Source organism: Pomacea canaliculata, linkage group LG5, assembly GCF_003073045.1.
Source record: "Pomacea canaliculata isolate SZHN2017 linkage group LG5, ASM307304v1, whole genome shotgun sequence".
Taxonomy (NCBI): Eukaryota; Metazoa; Mollusca; class Gastropoda; order Architaenioglossa; family Ampullariidae; genus Pomacea; species Pomacea canaliculata.
This window is the reverse complement of record NC_037594.1, coordinates 18,109,269-18,129,904: the sequence shown is the minus strand read 5'-3', so window position 1 is coordinate 18,129,904 and position 20,636 is coordinate 18,109,269. Positions and strand designations below refer to the sequence as shown.

The 20,636-nt window shown below is 37.1% G+C and overlaps 2 protein-coding genes across 3 annotated transcripts in view; one reads left to right on the top strand and one right to left on the bottom strand.

Annotated features, from left to right (window-relative positions):
* Nucleotides 1-119: 119 nt before the first annotated feature.
* On the top strand, nt 120-11,989 carry LOC112565013 (uncharacterized protein C2orf42-like). 2 transcript variants are annotated; one of them, XM_025240223.1, is made up of 12 exons: nt 120-1,744; nt 2,855-3,078; nt 3,790-3,909; nt 4,128-4,289; nt 4,513-4,722; nt 5,023-5,173; nt 5,384-5,542; nt 6,141-6,272; nt 6,516-6,632; nt 7,464-7,672; nt 8,596-8,761; nt 9,223-11,989. In XM_025240223.1, the coding sequence occupies exons 2-12, from the start codon at nt 2,866-2,868 to the stop codon at nt 9,420-9,422; spliced, it is 1,839 nt and encodes a 612-aa protein (XP_025096008.1). In that variant the 5' UTR covers nt 120-1,744; nt 2,855-2,865; the 3' UTR covers nt 9,423-11,989. The 2 variants fall into 2 exon arrangements, with proteins under 2 accessions (XP_025096008.1, XP_025096007.1); XM_025240222.1 differs by having other exon boundaries at nt 6,513-6,632.
* Nucleotides 11,990-12,687: 698 nt separating this feature from the next.
* Nucleotides 12,688-20,636, bottom strand: part of LOC112565012 (regulator of G-protein signaling 12-like) — a gene marked incomplete at its 5' end in the record, with an annotated part of 35,399 nt that continues 27,450 nt past the window's right edge. The window contains 3 exon segments of the mRNA XM_025240220.1: nt 12,688-17,315; nt 17,475-17,634; nt 19,850-20,064. Coding sequence (XP_025096005.1) covers nt 15,787-17,315; nt 17,475-17,634; nt 19,850-20,064 — 1,904 coding nt within the window.

Genomic DNA, 20,636 nt, shown 5'->3' with positions numbered 1-20,636 from the left:
TATGAAACAAATATATGTTGTGGGTGACGTAGGAAATGGAAGAATATTTATTGAAGCATATAATTAATCAGGTATATGCATGTCCTAAAGTAATGTTTAAATGCTGTATCCTGCTAATAGAGGGGCTTGTTCTCTATGATTTGTAGGATTTATTATGTTTATTATATTGCACGCATCTGTGTAGCTGTACTTATTATTCTGTCTGTGTACTTTATTATTTCTTTCAACTTCATGTGGTGCACATGAAATCTATATTTTGACTTTTATTACCTTGCTATGTTTTTATTTGTGTACAGTGCATTGAGTCTGCTCTATAGTAGAAAAATGTGCTATATAAATATGCTTATTATTATTACTTATAACTCTTGTAAGGAATTTTTTTTAATTTTGCTCATTCACATATACAAGAAGTTGGGCTTTCGTAAATTGAAACGTATAAAAAAGGGTGGCATTCACATGTGCTCTCAGTAAAGAACCAACCCTAATCATAATATGCAGCAATACTAATAAACATTAAAAAGTTTGCATTTCAGTGTAAATATCTATTTCAGGAGATATTGCCCAGTGCCAATGATAATAATGATAATAATAATAATAACTTATAACGCTCAGCATTACAACCAAAGATAGATTGCACTCTCTGTGAGGACTACTGATAAATGAAAAATAACAGCCAGTGGACGGTGAGGTACGTATACGCACACTGAACAACATATAAAGATCGATGAGGTAGAAGAGAGGAACGTAAAGCAATGGATGATGGGATGTAGATACTATAAACAGTGTAAGATGGAGTCCTTACATGATGGTTAGCGTGACAGTATTTGCCAGGGAGTTGATGATAGTAATTAAGGATATATAGTACTTAGTTGTAATATATGCAGCCAGTTATAAAGTACAGACCACAGCCAAGAGTTCTAGAATTAAAATAAATATGGTCACAATGCAGCACCTGCCATTAGCCACTGGCCTTCAGCTTTCTAGCATGGTGTACATACCAACACGCTGAATTACAGTGACACATACGTAGACTTGGTGTGAGGGAGAGAATGTGTAGTGTTTCAAGTATATATTAAGTTGTGGCTCCACGTGGTTTTCTCTCAAATTTGTACAGGCTTTTACGTGCAAATTCTCTAGCAAAATCTCTTTCCTCTCTCGGGCTCAGTATAATTTTGTTAAAAAAATAATCTTTGAAACAATATATATTTAACAGTAAAGTAAAAGTCAAGCCTTAAAGTTGATCTAGTTGAGTAACAGTTTTCATAAATCTTTACAGAAAGAACGAAATTGTTGATTTTTATGCTATCCATTTAAATTCACAGTGTTAACTGTAGTCAGTAATTTTAAGAGATTTAGTACGAATAAACCTTAACAACACGTAGTTAGTGTCAACAAGAACTATGTCTAATAATTAATACTCCCTTACACATGTAGTCGACCAATGAACATCAACTATAGACCATGTGCCTCTTTTTGACCAATCACTGCATACGTAATGAGACTGTCTTGCTTCCATCTAAAAATGGCGGCGTGTCTTACGCTTTCGTGAAAGATACGAAGGCAGTTGACAAATACTATGAATATTGACTGTTTCCTGTATCACTGCGTTGCTTCATCACTTAACACATTTGTATTTTATCGCGTATGTTAAAAAAATATCTTCCAAAACGTGTAATCTATAGAGATTAAAACCTAGTCATCATCTCAGAGCTGTTCGATCGAGTTGTACCTCCGTTAAAGACAGGTATTTGGATCTAAAATTCCGATATTTCCGTTGTTCCGGATGATGACAGATAGTTGTTGTTGTAGTAGTTAGTGGCTGAGGGGATGCCGATGATGTACCTCTTTCCGTGTGTACATGACTTGTGGGTTATTTTATTGACGTAAGCATTAAATGAATTGTGTACCCAAATGATTGTAGGGGAGTGTTTTTTTTTTCGTTTGATAAATAACATTTTAGGTTGTGAATTGCTTTCATTAGTTTTAGCTTAACATTTATCAAAAGAAGTAAGACACATAAACAAACAACTGGTCTACAATATGATTTATTCATATGTTTCCATTATGTGGCACGATCTCATAGTTTACCGAATTGTGGTTTAATGTACTTTCCGAGCATGTTATTAGAAAATGAGCTTTCATTAAAGTTTTTAACTATTTTGATATAAAAAACAAATCTGATTAAAATATGATGTTTAATGGCCTGATAGAAGAGTTTGAATAAAACCTTTACTTTGAATGTAAACAGTACCAGAAAAACTATGCATGGATATGCTATTTCAAGTTTATTTTTTTGTTGAAGGAACAAAATAGTTTTTAAAAAGCTATTATAATAAATTGGAATGGATTTGGTTGTAGACATGTTTTTACAGTTATGATTTATTAACTTATCTACCAAGAGTTTATCTGTATATACATGTATGTACATAGATGGTGGAGAAAGATACTTAAGTTAATAGGCAGAGGGTAGGAATATGTGATTTGCTTTTAACTAGAGTTTGGGGTAAAGCATCTGTATATTGATATATAGTATAACATCTGATGTAGCTGAAGGTCACAGTTAGTACAAGAGCTTGGAACATGTGTTAATAAAAAAATTTACCTACCAATGAGTCCTAAGTCTTGACCTTTTTTCCAAGGTGTAGGTGAAAATCACAATGTTCAAATTAATAAACAGCTTGTATTGTGCAAAATAGAAAAATAGCTTTTTGCTTGGATTTTGAGGATTATTCAAAAATAAACTTTACCCAGTCTTTTGATAAGGAATGCACATGGGTTAGCTTTTAAACATATCTGTTGTTGCGTTTGTAGATAACAGTTATAAAAAGTCCTCTTGTTTTGTCCTGTAATAAAGGATTTTCCTGGATGGCTGCTCCTGACAAGCTTAAAGCCTTGTTTGAAGACTTGGGAAAGCCTACATTGAGAGGTGTGCGCAAGTGCCCAAAGTGTGGCACATTCAATGGAACTCGAGGAATCAGTTGCAAAAACAAAGCATGTGATGTCATATTCAAAGAGAAGGAGAGTAAGAAAGGGCATAGCGTGGAAGCTGTTAAAATCATAACTGGATCCACAGTTCAGGTAAGAGTCTGTAGTTTAAGCTTACAATAGAATAAGGAGTTTGTGATGGTGTTGACATTCTCATTAACTATCCACAAGAACTTTAGTACTTTACAGAGTTGAATTTTAACTGCATTAAAAAGTGTCCGTAAAGGTACCTTCTGTAACTATTGACATTTACCACTTAGGCTAAAACTTCTGTTGACATGTATCATGTCTGGGTCTATTTGAAAAGCTCCTCCTTTCTGCCATGCAGCAATGTGTAGGCTGTGCATTTGATATTCCTGTCATGGTGAGCTACTTACAGTTCCCTGCTTTTAAGATCAGCTAGGCTCTGTGAGGTTGGTCCAGTGGCGCAACAGTCATGGGTTTAGCTCTCTGCTATTGGCATCTGTTTACAGGGCTGGCTACCTTGCTATAATATAGCCTTAGTTGCTGGCTCGGCATAAAATACCATTTCTTCTTTTAGGATATAGGACCCGTACCTGTTACCTGACGTATGTTTAAAATGTAAATAATGTTTCTAGAGGAACATTGATGTGAGATTTTTCTCAATAATTACTGCATACGTAATGTTAACATTCAATTTTTGATACTAATAGCATTTGATAGTTGCTTTTTTGGCAGCACAGCAATAACAGAAAAAAAATTTCTTATCTTCTGCTACATTTTTTAATAGTCAAAAAGGAGAATGGTCTGTCTTCCTTTAATTTGAAATGTTGAATTCGACAGGTGTTTTCTGTGCGTTTAAGAGATCGAGGACCAGATTATCGTGGATTTGTACAGTTACCTCTGGTTCAAGACCAGGATGGAAATCTTACCTCCCTCGTAGACCCTCTTGTCTTAGCACAGGTAATTGTAGAAGGCATATGTAGTATGAGTGTTTAGAAAAACATGAAAAAGTACGATTTTTAAAAAGTTAGTCTTTCATGTATATATATTTTTTAGTTGCTTTTTGAGATTTTAAACTGTTTTCGATGGAGTTTTCTGTAATGCTTACTAAACATTTTTGTTGTTATTTTAGATAGTCAATCATTTTACCCACTGTTTATGTACAATTCACATTGCAGGCTGCTAGGTGCTATGTTGAAAGTTGCAATCGCAACAACAGTTCATCAGATATAGTTTCAGCAGTCAAAACTAATATTTGCTCCCACGTCAAGGCGGCAATAGAATGTGCACAAGAAGCACAACCTCTTACCTTGAAAAATTCAGTCCTGAATTCTCTACAGGTAAGATTCCAGCGTTTCTTTTTCTTCTCAGACTATGCTTTTAGCTTTTATGTGGTAGTCAGATGGGTCACTTTACTTCTGACCAAATTAAATTTAAGAATAAACAGAAGCTAAATTACAATAGTAAGGCTACTATGCTTGGTAAATATTTCATAAGGTTGTCAAAATGTCTTGACAAGAAGGAAGCCAGTAACCTTGATCTGAGTCTTTTTTTTCAAAACAGGTTTCAAATGAGATCAAGCAAGCAATATGGCTGCTGGCTACAGAAACAACAGGTCCCTTGATACAGAGAGTGACAAAAAACATTATGGTTGTCAAATGCAAACCTAATCCTAAGCAGCCTCTTGGTTTTCTCCACTTCGCATTTTTTGAGACTACACGCAACCGTCAGCAGACAGATTACAAGATTCAGTGCAGCTGTAAGGCCTTTAGGGTAAGATGTGAAAGCAGATTTCCTTGTGCTTTTGTTTGATGTCTCACTTTATTTAAAGAATATTCAGATCACAAGTTTCTGTGATAAAGAATTTATGCAGTGAATGTCACTGAAATCTTTTGAGGTTTTTTTTTTTTTTTGAGGGAGGAATTCAAATTTTTTATCACTGAAGCATTTTCTCATTTCACCAGCATGAGCAATGTGTGATTATAAAAGACTTTTTTGATTTTTCTTGAATTTACTTGGAAATTAAAAGCTAGAAAGAGGGTCGTAACATTTTAGGTATTGGTTGGTTTGCAGTCTATGAAACCAGGTTCTCCTCGAGATGACTTGCAAAGGCGGTGTGTTCACTTCTATGCCTGTGTTTGCGCCTTTGCAAGTGATGATAAACTCGCAGAAGAGTTTTCATACTACATCCATCTTGACACAGCTACCACTGTTCCAACTATGGGTTAGTGGTGTTTATTTTCTGAATGTATTGGTGCAGTTGTTTCTGTTTGTTAAAAATTTTGTATGTAATCACATTTTTTTTTTTTTTGTATGATCGTTTTGTGAATACATATTTGTATATCTCAAGGATAAAGTGTTGTTAAGAAATTTAAATATTTTTTTGAAAGCAAAACCCTTTGAATATCACCAACATTATTTGGTTTCATGGCAGTCAGTGCACCAGTTCCAGAACAGCGGCAGGTGTTAACGGTGTATCATCCCATGGAGGGACTGGAAGGGGTAGGGGAGGGCACAACTCTGGAAGTAATTGTAACAGAAGATCTGCTTGCTCCTAGCTGTGAAAAAAAACCGAAAAAGGATGATACACTTGGTGAGATACTGATATACTTGAATCGCCCTTGTGGATGAATAAATTTGTGTGTGTGTGTGTGTGTATATAGTGCGTCCCTATGCTCCTCAAAGGAGCAACAAGGAATAAACTATATATATAGAGAGAGATATAGAAAAATACTGGGAAACATGAATAAATTTCATTTGCAGGATTAGAAGAGGTACAGAAAAACATACAACACTGTGTAGCTCCTCAAAGTGACAAGCCAGCTATTGTTTCTAAATACTTGTGCATGATTTTACTTTTCCTTCAAAACCTTTTGCTTGTTAACACCCACAGAGCATGTGTTAAGACTCTCAAGAATGAAGAATTAAATTTTGTTTAAATTGTATCTTGCAGAGCATCCTGTATAGTACAATAGTTAATTTTTGTTTTTTCCCACCAGGAATTTGTTCAACAAAATGAAAGGGATTTTTGCACAATACCAGTTTTTAAAAGTCACAGTTTTGTTATGAAGAAGTGTGATAAGTAAATTTTTAGACATACACTTCAACATTATTGTTTATCTCTACTTGAAGAGAAAGATATTGTAATGTGTGTGTGTGGTGGTTGTTGATCTACAATTTGATCTGTACAGCCCAGGCAAGCAGTGCATTGCTGACATTGCAAGACCAGAAGACACCCAGTCACCTTCAACCTGTTCTCAAGGCCAGTCCTCCAAAGCAGACTCTGGCAGTGGCAAAAGCTCAGCCTGCAATGAAGAAAACAGGTGTTATACCTCTGTCTTTTTATTGTGGGTTGGGGGATTGTTTTTTCGGTACAGGGAGACAAAATAGAGAAGGAAGGATATATGTTTCCGTCTGTCTGTAAAATCTCATTAAGAAAGTGCGTCTGCTATTATTTTAATTTGAAGACATGGTGGGCTTTTAATATTAAGCATTATTTGATGTTTTTTTTTCTGGTGGACAGATTTCTTGGTGACTTGTTGACTGATTTTTATTTTTTGTAGCAGATCGAACATTCACCACGCCACCTCAGGTGGATGAAAACACAACAAGTCTGTCTTTCCAGCTCTGGCTTGCCAGTGTCACTGAACGTATCAATCAAACAATGCACTACCAGTTTGATGGTGAGCTTGTCATTTCATTTGTTTCTGAACTTAAATGACATAGTTAACTTTACACTTCTCCCTCCCCAACCACCCACCTTCTCCTCTTTCCAGGTTTTTGAACTACTGTGAAAGCCATTTTTCAACAGTAAGCAGTAATGATAAACTAGTGATTCTTTTGTATTATTTTCCTGGCATTTATAAAGCAGTATCCAGCAGCTCCATAGTGTTTGGCAGTTGTTCCTTCCACGTGTATAAAATGAGATTGCCACACTTGTAGGATACCAGGAACCTCTACTTTCAACAGTCAAACAACGTAAGCTGGTCTTTGGCCATGTGACCCTGCATGACACCTTGGCAAAGACTATAACTTTGAAGGCACCTTGGAGGGTAGTCGATGCCACAGTGGCTAGCGAAAGAACTTGAATGTCAAAGACTGGACGAGTCATCCTGTACAGAACCTGCTGGTTTGATTTGGGAAAGTGTGACTTGTACTGAGCTGAGCTCAGTAGCATGAAAAAAACATTATATTTTGATAGACAGCTTTAGATTTGAGATCAGCTAGATGATATGAGAAAAAGAAATGAACATTATAAAATTACCTTTATACTTCATTTTTATGCTTTCGGAAAATTTGGCACAATCAGTTAATTGTAAATCTGTGGGCTATATAAAGACGCATTTTAGTTAATCATATTTTTCATTTGAAATAATTGCTGTATAACAGTCCTTTTCTTATGTCAACCTGCATTTATTAGAAGATAAATAATTGAGTTTTGAGCCTTGATCTTATATCTCAAAATGTGACTCACTTTTCCTCGGAATAAGAAATGTTTTCATCTGATGATACAGGCAACCCTGATCCTCTGGTGTTTCATGCTCCTCAGTTCATGTTTGACTGCCTACAGCAGCGCATCTCAGCTGGCAGCAAAAAGAAGCGTCTGCCAAATTACACAACAGGTTTTGTGCGTCGTGATGCCCTACCTCTTGGCACCTTCACAAAATATACATGGCATATCACTAACATCCTGCATGTCAAGCAGATCTTTGATACGCCTGAGGTAATGTAAAATTTTTTTCCCACAGCTCTCAGATTTTAGAAGTCTGTTTTTGTGATTGACTCTTTCAGTTGTTCATTGTAAATGTTTTCTTAATGATATAAATCATGTGGTGCATAGACTGCATAATGCTAAATATTAGTGGGGCAAGTGACAAAATGTAGTATGTTGACTATAATCTCTAGCCTGAGGCACCAAGTGGAATCATAAAAGACAAATTCTGCAGTATTTGCCGCCTGTGGGACCCCGGGGTATGCTTGCCTAGCGAGCATTGTAAGAATAGGGTCCCTGCCATCCAGCCAGGCATGTCGTAAGAGGCGACTAAGGTGGACACCTCACCTAGAGGTAAATTAGGTTGTGGTAGGGCTAACAACCCTACCATGTAAAAAATAGATGTTACAGAAACCAATACCAGAATACTCGCTACAGTTGGCAGAGGTAATGAAACATGCCAGGTGACTGGACTTACGACGGACGACAGCCAAACCCGAGAGGGAGCTGGCGCCCTGACAGTACAGGGGTCACCTAGAGCGGGTTTCAGCCGATCGACATTGGTGGCGGACTCTGGTTGAGGCCTTATGTGCAACCTGATGCACGAAGAGGATTAGATAGATAGCAGTATTTGCGGTGTTTGGAAGAATTATGAATTTTCTTTAGTCTTTGTTCAGTTAATGTTTTTAACCTGTGTTTATTTTTAACCCTTATGCATGTTTTTGTTTGCTACATTTTGGTTATATTTATGTAATTCTTAAACATAGTATTTTTGTATCTGACATAATCCAGTTTTCCTCCTGATTTCATTTCTTTAACAAAGTTATTGTAATTTATCCTCACTGACCAAACCATTCCAGCCTAGTTGCTGCCCTTTACATATGAGGAAAGGGTATTGGGAAACCTACCTTTGTAACTGTTTGTTTACCATGCAGATGCCATTAGAAATAACTCGCAGTTTTGTGGAAAATCGTGATGGTACTTATGATCCATATGAAGTCCCAAAAGTGGCTGTGGAACCTATTGAAGAGACATTTAGCGTAAACAAGAAAAATCAGACACCAATTCGTCCATTTGAGCTCAAGACTTTTCTCAAAGTTGGTGAGTAGAAATTAAAAATTAAGAGAGGAAGGATGTTGTCCTCGTGTATCTGACTAATATAGTTGATACACTTGGAATGGATGGAGCTAACCAGTATGTAGCAAGTCTTTGTTGCTATGTAATTTTTCTTTTTTCTGAAACTCAATGTCTTGTGCATTTTGGAAAGTATACAAAATTTTTGCAAATTTTATCATTTTTATTGTTAAGTATTATTGTAAAATAAATTTTTTTGTATCCCTAATGTTTCAAATTTGATAGCTACCTAGATTGTTTTTGGAGGAAGTGGGTGATGTGTAGGGATCATGTATTTATAATAGTATATAATTTAAAAAAATGCATTTGCATCAAATCAAATGTGTACCAAAATAATGTGAGATCTTCCTATTGTCAAAGAGTGTATAGTGCATTTCCAATTTAAAATCCATTTATTTGCTAGCTTTTTTTTTTTAACATTTACATAGGTACTACCACACCTGACCAGAAGGAACCCACACCATTTATAATTGAATGGATTCCAGACATTTTGCCAAAATCTCATATTGGAGAGTTACGCATAAAGCTTGAATACGGCCACCAGCGTAATGGCCAGATTGAACACCGTGTGTGGTCTCCACCTACTGAAATTCCTATTCAAACAATCCATGTTCAGGAGATTGGCTGAGGGAGATTCATTTTCTCTAGTGCTACTTTTACATTGTTGAAAGATGTGTTGGATGGGGGGTAACAGATTCCAGTGCAGGGCATATAAATCACAAGATGGATGCTAGTTTCTGGCAAGTGGATGTAAAAATCTGCAAGTTTTGATTAACCTTGAGTTTGCCTGTTTCTGAGGGACAGAATCCACAGGAACTGCTCTTTTCAGTGAGGAAGAAGTAGGCATTGTTAAGGAGGATAAAAGTATAGTGAATGATCAGTGCTCACTCATGATGCTCAGGCACTAGGAGGAGGATGAGGATGTATGGACAGAAAATGTTTCTCATGTATTCAGCAGTATTGTGAAGACCAGGCAGTGGTTAACTTGTAAGATAAGTTTGGCTTACATGTTCACAAATGACTGATTTTTTGAATGTGGTGTAAAGAAAGGAGAGCGTTGCTTTAAATAGTCTTGGTTTTCTTTTTTTGTTTTTGTTGTAATTGCTTATATTGTGGTTTTGCATCAGCATTAGAGGTGGCAATGGAAATTTTCCAAACAATTAGCAGTTGACAAACAGTAAAAGTTCTAGTCTTTTTGCATAGACCTGCTTTCAAAAGAAACATGTTTACAAAATTGTTATTAAGAGAATGCTATGCTGTCCTTTGCTGTTTGAGCTTTGAGGTGTGGGGGAGGAAAAAATTTTGGCGAGGGGAAGTTCGTGCATTTTGGTTGAATTTTAAGTTTGTCCTTCGTTGTGTAGTAAGCATTGGTTTGAAAGTATAGCTGTACACAGCTGTTGCAGAGCTTGTCAACAGAACCTATGGCAAAAAGAATGTTTATTAGCATCATAAACATTCAGAATATATAGTAGATTAGTTTTATCTGTTTGCTACAGTTCACTTTTAATGCTGATGTGTTTCCTATGAGTGAAAGCAAGTGCTCTCCAAACTGTTGTCAGCTGTGCAATACATTAACAGAACTGAGGGATCTGAAAGGCCATGGACTGAACAAATCTAAATTGCTTTTGTTTTCATTTCCTTTAGCTTTTGGATTTGTTTCCACTTAGAGGATAAAGTTGATTTTTAAAAAAAGTTGTGAACATTTGATGCACATGCATCTCATCCATTCATTTCTTTCTTTTTTTTTTAAAAAAAAAGCAAATTTTCATGTTTTGGAATTATTTATTTTTTGATCTTCAATTGATTTTGCTGTCTTGGTCTTCACCATTTTTATTCATTACATTCTGCAGATTAGAGGCTAGTTCATTCTAACTCATAAAATCTAGACGAAGCTTCAAACAATGTTATGCAGAAAAAAATATGTTGAACCTGTGATGAATTTTTGGAATGTGAATTATTTGACTTGTGTGTTATTTAGGCATTTCCATATGCCAATTTAACATCAAAGATTTTACTTCTGAGTTAAAACATGGGAGTGTTGATGTTAGATATCAAATCCTTGGAGACTTTTATAACACTTGAACTCTCCACAGTATTTGAGGAAGATACTATTTCCAAATGGGCCTCATAACATTCTACCTTTAAAACTGCTTGATGGATATTTTAGCTGTCTTCTGTATGCAGAAACAATCGAAGTTGAGCAGTTGCCATCATTTATCTGTGGCAGTGGTTTAAAGATTTGAAACAATTACTAGAATTGACATGTGCATGTGCAAAGCAAGCCATAATTATAAAATATAAAGTCTCTGGAACTGTCCTCAAGATGTTTGCTTCTCTCTGAATACACTGGCTACACTTAAAACATGGAATTTTAAATAATGAAGGTATTTAGTCAAACATTCAGTGTATGAGCAATACACACTTGCTGGGAATCGAAGTGAAAACTTGGGGTATGCTTTTAGCAAGACATAAAGTTAAGAGATTGGTGGAAGAGATCACTGTCTTGTTATCCAAACAATTTTAAAAAAGTACCAGGCATTAGGAAAGCCAGTAAATGCCCTAAAGCTCAAAAGAAGAAAATTGTGGTTGCAAGCAACATAAAGAGAACTTTGTGCCTATAGCCAACAGCAGTATGCAGTTAACATTTTATGTCAGGATTTTAGATAAATTGTCCATGTTCAATCGACTAGATCTCAACATTAGGGGTGTAAAAGGCAGTGAAAACTTGCATCACCACCATGAACAAAAAAAATATTGCCAGGAAGTGTCAAGACTTGCATGGTTGCAGGATTACATTAAATATCCACTGTTACAGTAAATGTTCTCATTACAGAAATGAATCCTTGCAGAAAGAACAGAAATATGTGAAATTTATGACTCTTCATCCTTATTTTTTGTTAAGTGATTCCTCTTTGTGCCTTCTATATTTGTCTTTTATTTTGTGTCTGTATAGTTGTTGCTCCTTCCGTCCTTCGTATTCTGTCCATATCTCCTACTTAAGTGCTGAGAGTATTCTCCTTTGTGAGCATGATTATGTGCTTTAGAAACCACACGTTTGCTATATTATAAAATGTAAAGGCATGTTGACCAAATCATCAATATATATATAAAGAACTAAAGCAACAAGAAATGCTTGATACCAATTTTTTATGGATTGCAACTTTCCTACACACAGACGCATTAAAAAAAAAAAAACATTAAGAGGAGTTTGTTTGTTTGGTAGGATAACTGCATATGGCAATTTTGCACTATGGGAGATGGCTGGCTGGCTATTTTGCCACATGCCAGCAACTAAGGACATCTGAAGGCTACACACATCACCCCCCACTATTACAATAATAAAACCAACATAAAAAAAGGGTGCTGTGGCATAAAAGGTCAACATTAGAATATAAAAACAACCAAAACCTTAAATTTGATGGTTAAGTCCTTCCATCATTAAAATGAAAAAAAAATTGCTGCTGGTATGACGGACCTAAAGACAAATACAGCAGTTAAAAAAAAATGCTGGTGGACACTGGATACCAGGAAAGGGATTAAAACAAAACAGTAAAGTGTCTCTGGCACCAGGGACAAACTAGTTGGAAGTTCACCTGGTAAAAGGCAGGAATGTGGCATTGATGTATCCCATTTTAAGTCTAATACCTCCTCCCATACCACAGAATGGCCTGGAGGTGGTCGAATGGCATGCCCAGGATGAAACAGTAAAATAAGCAAGGTTTCCAGTGTGAGACTCATCTTCACTGTTCAAAAACAACTCAAATCTCCCCCAGCTGCCCTTCCCAAGATTTGACTATTTTGTAGCCGTACTCCCCACCCACCACAGAATCCAACAAGGGGATACAACCAAGCAATAACATCTATTCAAGTACATAAAATACATTGTACAGACACAAAATGTCAGTACTTTATTGAAATAACTTATTTAAAGTCATTACAAGTAACTGGGTTTATAGTTGAACTGATTAATAGTATGCTGTTCATGCATAAACCACTACATATTCACTCAAGCTCTTGCATAACTCCCTGCACTTGTAAAGAAAGGTGTTGACAGTAATAGCAGCTAATAGATGTTCTCTCCACCAGGGCACAAAGGTGAAAACCTCAACACAGGCAAGCTTTATGTGGACTAGTTAATATTTAAATCAAAAGCTGCTCACAATGTAAATTTGTTACTTTGACAAAGAGTTTGCAACTGTAAGACTTTATTTCATTTAGTGATTAAGAAGTTATTAAAAATGTCAATGTTATTTAGGGTAATAGGGTGATTTAAACAGACTAAGGCAGGGGTTGTTTTTGTGTGAATAATGGACAAAAGGCTCAAACTATTTTAAGGAATGAAGTATAGGAGTGTCAACTGTGGATGGGTCCTGCATCAATCTTGCTCACTATTTGTAATGAAACATGTTTCTTTAGCACACCAGAGTCCATGCCTGTCGCACTTCAATCTTTTCTTTTGTGATGAAGAGAGCTGCTACTTCTCCTTGGTATCCCCGATGTTTAAAATGTGTATTAAGTTGTCTCTGGCATCTGCTGCTGTTTTTTTGAGGACAGTTCCATGGAGATTTTGTGGGATTTTTGTTTTGTTTTTACAGGCAGTACAGGAAAGATCTGATTTTTAACAGGTTCTTGCTCAGATCTGCTGACCAGAGATGTTTCTTTGTCAATTTTATGTCAAGACTTCATAATATACAGCTCTGCTTAAAAAAAAAAAAAAAATCGTGAAATATCTAGTGAACCATCATTTATTTGAGAGAATATTCTTTTCTAGTCTGGTTATGTTCTTAACAGGTGAAGTTCCTAGTTTAAAAGCCTAGATCTCAAACGCTCAAAAATTTACAACCCTTTAAAACTTCTGTCTATAGCCTAAGTTGTAGTTAAATCAATGTCAAGGACATGCCTACACAATGGTAAACCTTATACCAGTGGTTCTTAACCTTGTTTGAGGTACCGAACCCACAAGTTTCATATGCACATTCACCGAATCCTTCTTTGGTGTCATCACGAATTGCGGGTGTGTCGACCTCCGTGGCAGAGGCTCCGCCAACCCCTGAGACCGACTCACCGAACCCCTAGGGTTCGATAGAACCCCGGTTAAGAACCACAACCTTATACATTACTGCAAAAACCTGTGAATGGTAATACTAGTCCATCACCATGTCCTGTACAATAGGTAATACATTAATTTTTTTTAAAGCATAACACAGACGCACTTTTGCAATGGTCCATCCTTATAACAGGAGCTGAGAAACAGCAGTCTTTGATAGTAAATTTAAAATCCATTTTAATGAAATTCTGAGCAGTTTATTGAAAACATTTCTGCTTTGTTTGCAATGTGTTGTTGTTGATGCAGTTTAAAAGAGCTTCTTAGTAAACAGCTAATATTGTCTGAGCCTCAAATTTTAAAGTTGAGAACGAGGTGATAAAATATGGAGATAAAAAAACCAGCAAGCTATCACACTTCTCTTTCACTTCTAAATACATGGAACATAGAAAGGAAAAATTGGGATTAAAAGGCAACAATCTTCATAGCTTTACCACTTATTCAAAGCAAAACAGAGGGGATTATGTAATGATGCTATAAGTGCGTGTGAGCTACAGAATGCTGATCAGGTCCAGCTATGCAGACTAAACCTGCCTGCACTATACAATAATGGCTGCTGCAATTGTAAATGGGTGGTATAGAGAAAGTCTGATTATTTATCAACCTTTTTTTTGCGTTCATATGTGAAGTATGAGACACTGTTATGATGTTACTTGCACCTTGAGTACTAGTACTGTAACCTCTGAGGTCTTGGTGTTCTTTTCTGATATAAAGTCATTTACAAAAATCTCAGCAGAATGTCACCATTGTAACTTGAATGTGCCTGCCAGTGTATAGTAGATGAAAGATAATACAAGTGCTTAAACTTGAAGCCGTAAGAGAAACTAAAAAGCATGCTAGTAATCTTTGTCTTGACTGCTCTAGATTAAGTGGCAGTTTGAATGCATGTAGTTTTGATTGCAGTCTTCACAAACCTTTGCCATGATTCAAAGCACATTGAAACTCAATTAAAAACAAGAAAAACATGAACATAAGCAGTAATTACATCTTTGGACTGCTGCTTTCATTTAGGCTTCTAAAAAATACAAATGTACAAGATAAACTGTTTCATGCTAGTTTAAGTCCTATGCACTTTTATGCTGCTTAAAAACATTCATCTCTCAGTTTTAATGAACTAGTTGGTAATGTTAGAGTAATAATTCTGCAGGACCGAGCAATGAAGAAAATGATTAGGAGGATGAAAAATAAAATGTTGTCGCCGGCCTAATGTTACTAAAGCACAACCATCAGAACGTCTGCCATTCTACACAACTAGAATGATCAGTTCACAAAATGTCTGCCAAAAGCACCAGAGACTGGTGTAAACAGAAAAAAAGTGCTGTATTATCTTTGCTTCATTTTTTCTTATTTTAGCCTATCAGGCGAAAGGGGGAAAAAAAGCATGCCTAAAGATGCTTTTGACTGGCCAAAAGTTTTCACTTCTTTAACAGTTTACAATATTCTGGCTTAAGCCCAGCACAAGTATGGCTAAAATACAATCTATTGATTACATCTATAATATCCAGTAGAATTTCTGTCACCTATGAAGTCATATAAGCATACACTCGTGCACACCATGTACAGATATGCTTTAACTTACACCTTATACAATCCACACAGGTGAGGGGAACAGTCAATATGTACTAGGATATCACTTTACATCTTTCTAATACTGTTGTCCATCATCAATCGACGTCGTCTTTATCTGTAACATAACACGCATCTGCATAAGCACATGCAAAATTAAAATATTTACAGTTTTTAAAGGTTGACAGCACATAGCTTCACTGTATTTAATCTCTTGCACCTGCTGTTTGTATCTTCCTGTCAAGCAAAAGTGGCATACACAATACAATCCCCTTCCTGCCACTTATTTTTGGCTGTTCATGCGATGCACTGTAGTGCTCTGTCAGACGAAGGTCACAGTTAGGTCTGAGAAAGAGTCAGTGTCAAAAGTACATGATGGGGGATTGAACTGCAAGTCTGGCGTCTGCAAACGTGTATGGTGGTGCACCTCAGCTGCAACTACAACAGACTTGATACTGGCCTCCTCTTCTTTTCTTGATAAGCTTAGGAGCCTCTTGTTAGGGGAGATCACATCTGGTGTACGAGACCTACGAGAGGCTATCACATCTGGAGTTTGTGACCGGCTCCAAAGAGGATCATCTTTGATGCTATCTTTCAAAAACTCTTCTACTGCATTCACTGCCTGTTGCTTTGATGTTGCAATATGTTTACTGGGATGACTACCATTTGTAGAATACTTACGAAGTTTGTCACTTCTGAATGCACTGTCATGATAGCCTGGCAGGGGTTCTCTCGGTCCAGTCTTTGGACTGTCTCTTGCACTTAAAGGGTACGATCTGTGATCTCTAACAGGCTCTGTTTCTATGTTAGCACCTGCAGGTGAAGGATTGTCATTAAGAAAACTAATGTTTGCTTGGCTGTGCCGTCTACCTATGTTGAGAGTATTAGTTAACTGTGACCTAGAAAGTGATGTACCAGCGCCAGAAAATGAGGCATGGCTTTGACCTAAAGCTTCCCGCATTCCCATGGCAGTAGAGTAAGTCGGTGGGTGCAAGGGCCGAGAAGGTGGAATGGAAGATGAACTCTGTTTAGTGTTCACATTGCTAGGAGAGCTAGATGATCCTAGAGAACTGCTTCTAGTGGTCAAATCCTGGTCCTGGACTGAACTGGTGGTCAGCTGGGAGTTAGGTATGATAGACAAGGAAGAACTGTTATTTTGATCTAGAAGCCGTCTCCTTGCAGGAACAGGTCTCTGCTGTTTCTCGGGATCATTCTGTGATGTCTGATTGTCTAAACTCAGCACTGGTGGACTCTTTTCTGTGGATAAGACTTGATCTTGTCCCTGTCCTACTCCTGGGCTGAAAGCACGGATGGAGTTAGCACCACTAGAATGAGAAGAAATTGTCTCAAAGATGGTGTGGAGGCTTCGACTTGGACCAGAACTGGGGCTTTCATCTTTCTCTTCCTCTCCCATCTTGGTATCTACAATCACAGGGTGCATGCTGAGGTAAGGGTTATGTTTGTCTGCCACTAAAGTTTGATCACGTGTTACTTGCTTCCTTTTTGGTAAAAACGTGCTGAAGCCACCACGCATCTGGAGACTCTGATCACCAGCTGCAGCACCATCAACAAACTCTTCATCAAAGTCTGCCATGGTGCCATCAACACCGGAGTGCATGTACTGCACATCATCAAACATGTCAGGTGGAGGCAACAAAGAGCCATCTGCATCGTTTGAGAAGATGCTCACTGGACGAAAGTCAAACAAGCTGTTGAATGTATCCACATCCACATGTTCAACAGCATCTGTGCAGAGAAAATCTGATCTAGCCTGGTGCTCTCCAGTAGCTTGACATTCTGCCTGAAGCTGCTGACACTGGTTGTGGGCTATCAGCTCCATCAGGTGTTCATCTGGGATGGGGAAAAATAAAAAAGAGATAAAACAAACAAAATCTATGTGTTTAGTGCCAAAAAGCTCACATGCTAAACAAGTTGTTTTCATAAAAATGAAAACTAAAAACAAAAAGAATCAACTAACAGCAAAGAAAGGAGTTCTACAGATAAAATTACCTTCTTCCACTTTCTCATTTTTCCTAGCATCATTGCGGGGCAGTGAAAATGTTACTCGGCCCTTGTTCTTCTGCTTTGTTCTGTCTTTTGCCCCCCATGTGTCTTTTTTCAGACGGCCGAATAAACCCAAAGAGCGATGATCGTCTGTGCTTCTGTGTCCCTGAAAATAAATAGGAGGCAATGAAGTCTGAGGTAATGTGGGTAGTCTGAGGTAACAGGTAACAACAAGCTTTGACAAGCAGTGTATGGTCTAGCTGTTTACCCAACAACACATACTACTATTGTCTGCATAAAGCTATGTAACTACCCTTTTATCACTTCTGGACACTTCAAAAATGTTTAGGATTTAATTCCTCTGTAAATTTAATCATTTAATAACTAATTTCGAACATCTTTTATAGACAACTTGGTTTATGACCAGCAAATCAAGAATATTCAGGTTTTGTAATTAGTACTGTATAATGCATGCCTCTTTAAACTAAAAGGTTGAGCAAAAGGCAAACATATCTGATGTTAATCAGTCACTGCTTTGTCTTATGCATCTTTGTTTTTGCCAATCTTGGCTTACTATGCAAAACATCGTTTCCAGAGACAGAATGAGAGGGAGAATTAATAGGCATGCAAAAACTTTATTATTATACTCAAATGTTAGACAAAGAAAATGCCTGAGAAAAAACACACAAAAATGATAGATATTAAAAAAGGTTTGGCAAGAACACACAAAAAAATCTTGAGCTGAAAAGCAATCTCTTTTCTACCATGCTAAAGATAAGCCATACATTAAGCACCGTCAAATCATTCCAGACTGTCCTCTATGCTACAGCAAAAATGTGAAAAGTATAACTGGATATTTTAAATTGTCTGCAATGGATTGCCACTTTAAAAATGACTGTTAACAATCAAGATGCATTACTTTACATCCTGAATGTTGTTAAAACAATTCTACAGCCTTGCTACTTTGATAATGCAACGCTGTTTTATCTGAACGGTGCAAAATGTTTGGTCCCCTTAATAGCAAATAGACAAAAAGAAAAGGAAATAAAAAAAAAAAATGCATGCAATTAGACTGCAAGATATTTACTAATTCACAAACCAAACAGTTAGCAGTTTAAATATCTATCAGGGGCTTCTTATTAACAATATTAAAAAGATGGTGAAAGAGATAATAGCTTTCTGTACAGAAAGAGTGTCCCAACAGAAACACCTAATACCACAGTGTACTTTGCCTTGGTCAATTAAAATAAGCATGTCTATGATTAAAAGTAAAAATAAAATTTACTGGCTTGATACTACCAAAACAAAAAACCCCAAAAAACCCACCCCAAACCATTATCAAACTCAGTTTCAGCAATCTTTGCACCTGCATGTGCACACAAAACTGATAGCTTTTCAGGAAATGCTTCAAAAACTTCTCATCAGTATTACCATGAGCATGAGAAGATATATTTATTTTTAAAACTATCCCTTTGTTACCATGATTAAAACTCTAGAATAATGCACCAAAGCACAAAAAAGTTTCCATAAAAAAAAAAAAAAACAGAAAAAAAAAAAGAAAAAAAAGATTCAAAATCATAAATCTCAGACAAGCTGCTGTGGCTGTCAGTACATAAAGTGTTATATATTATTACTTGTAATTATATATGCTATTCTGTTGTTGCTTGTATGCTTTTAAGCATGTGTATAAATTCATGGTATATGTTACATTCATGTACACACAAAAGCTTACAACACAGGTCTACATATATAAGTTGAACTATTTAAGCACATTTGATATTGATAAAGCTAAAGGTCTGCACAAAAAAGCAATGTTTCTTGTAAACAACAGTATCAAAATTGTAAGCACTGTACAAATTATGTGCATTTTCATTACCTCAATACCAGTGATAAAAGCCCTGATAAAATTAAGACAATTTTTTTTTCAGCAATCTCCAGCAGCCCTGATGCATCATCATATTGCACAATGATGATGACTGATAACCAAGCCTATAGCTGAGCACTCTACTACTTTGTTAAAATGTACAAGCCACAACCTATCATGGTAGACTCAGAATGCACTGCAAACCTACAAACCCACTCAAACCAGGTACCAGATAGGTAAGCGAAGCAAGAAGCCACCACCAAGTGAAGCAAAGCAAGCAGATATACATTTGCACACAAATCTTCTGGTGCAAAATATGCAGCAACCAGGTCAACCCAAGCAGGAAAAGATTACTCTAGGCACACACTGGGCAAGCTATGCATGGGATGGATCTGAAGGAAGGGAGCAAAGAGAATAAAATGTGGAAGCTGTCAGAGGAAGGCATGGCTGCCTGGTGTTCCACAAAGGCATGGACAGGAGACCATGACCATAGCAGCACCGGTTCTGCTGATCATACCTTGGAACGCTCCAAGTCCACCACCCCAAGATCATCAAAGGTATGGGCCAGCTCAGACTTTCCCTTCATCAAGTCATCAAAAATTTTGTTTGTTATCTCTTCCAAGGAGCCTCCCTTGCCCCCACGAATTCTGGAGGGCAAGAGAAATGGAGTTCTGCGGTGGTGTGTGGGTACAGCTGCCTTCGTTGAGGCCTGACCACCCTCTGCACAGCTCTCTGTGGGCACAGCACAACAAACGCATGCTGCTAATAAGGTCTCTCTACCACTCACATACATACACGTTACATACACAAGACAACTGTGCAAGTTTCTATGATGGAATGTGCATGCATATTACGAATGCTAGTCATTACTGTGTCCTGCACTCCCTTCAGCTTGTGTTCTGAAGGCAGAAAAAGGCACTTCTACTTTCATTCTGTGTCTAACATGATGTCTCGGTGATGCACACTTCATAGAACTACTCTTTCTCCTAGCACTTAACTATCACTTCTTGGCATACAGGTGCACAAAAATGTGCACATGCACATACACACACATACCCATTGTCACTGTCCCCCTTCCTGCTTGATAATCTATTGAGTAGTTGAAAATGAGCATGCCTTTTGTGCCGACATATTTGCAATTATTCGCATACCACCTAATGCATGAGTCTATTTGACTGACTACACATTTTATACAGTGCTTGCACAGTGATCACCAGATTCCTCCACATCATCTCGATTTTTGAATGTCTGTCTCTGAGACATCAACCCCTCCCAAGCACACATCAATGCATTCCCAGCCCATA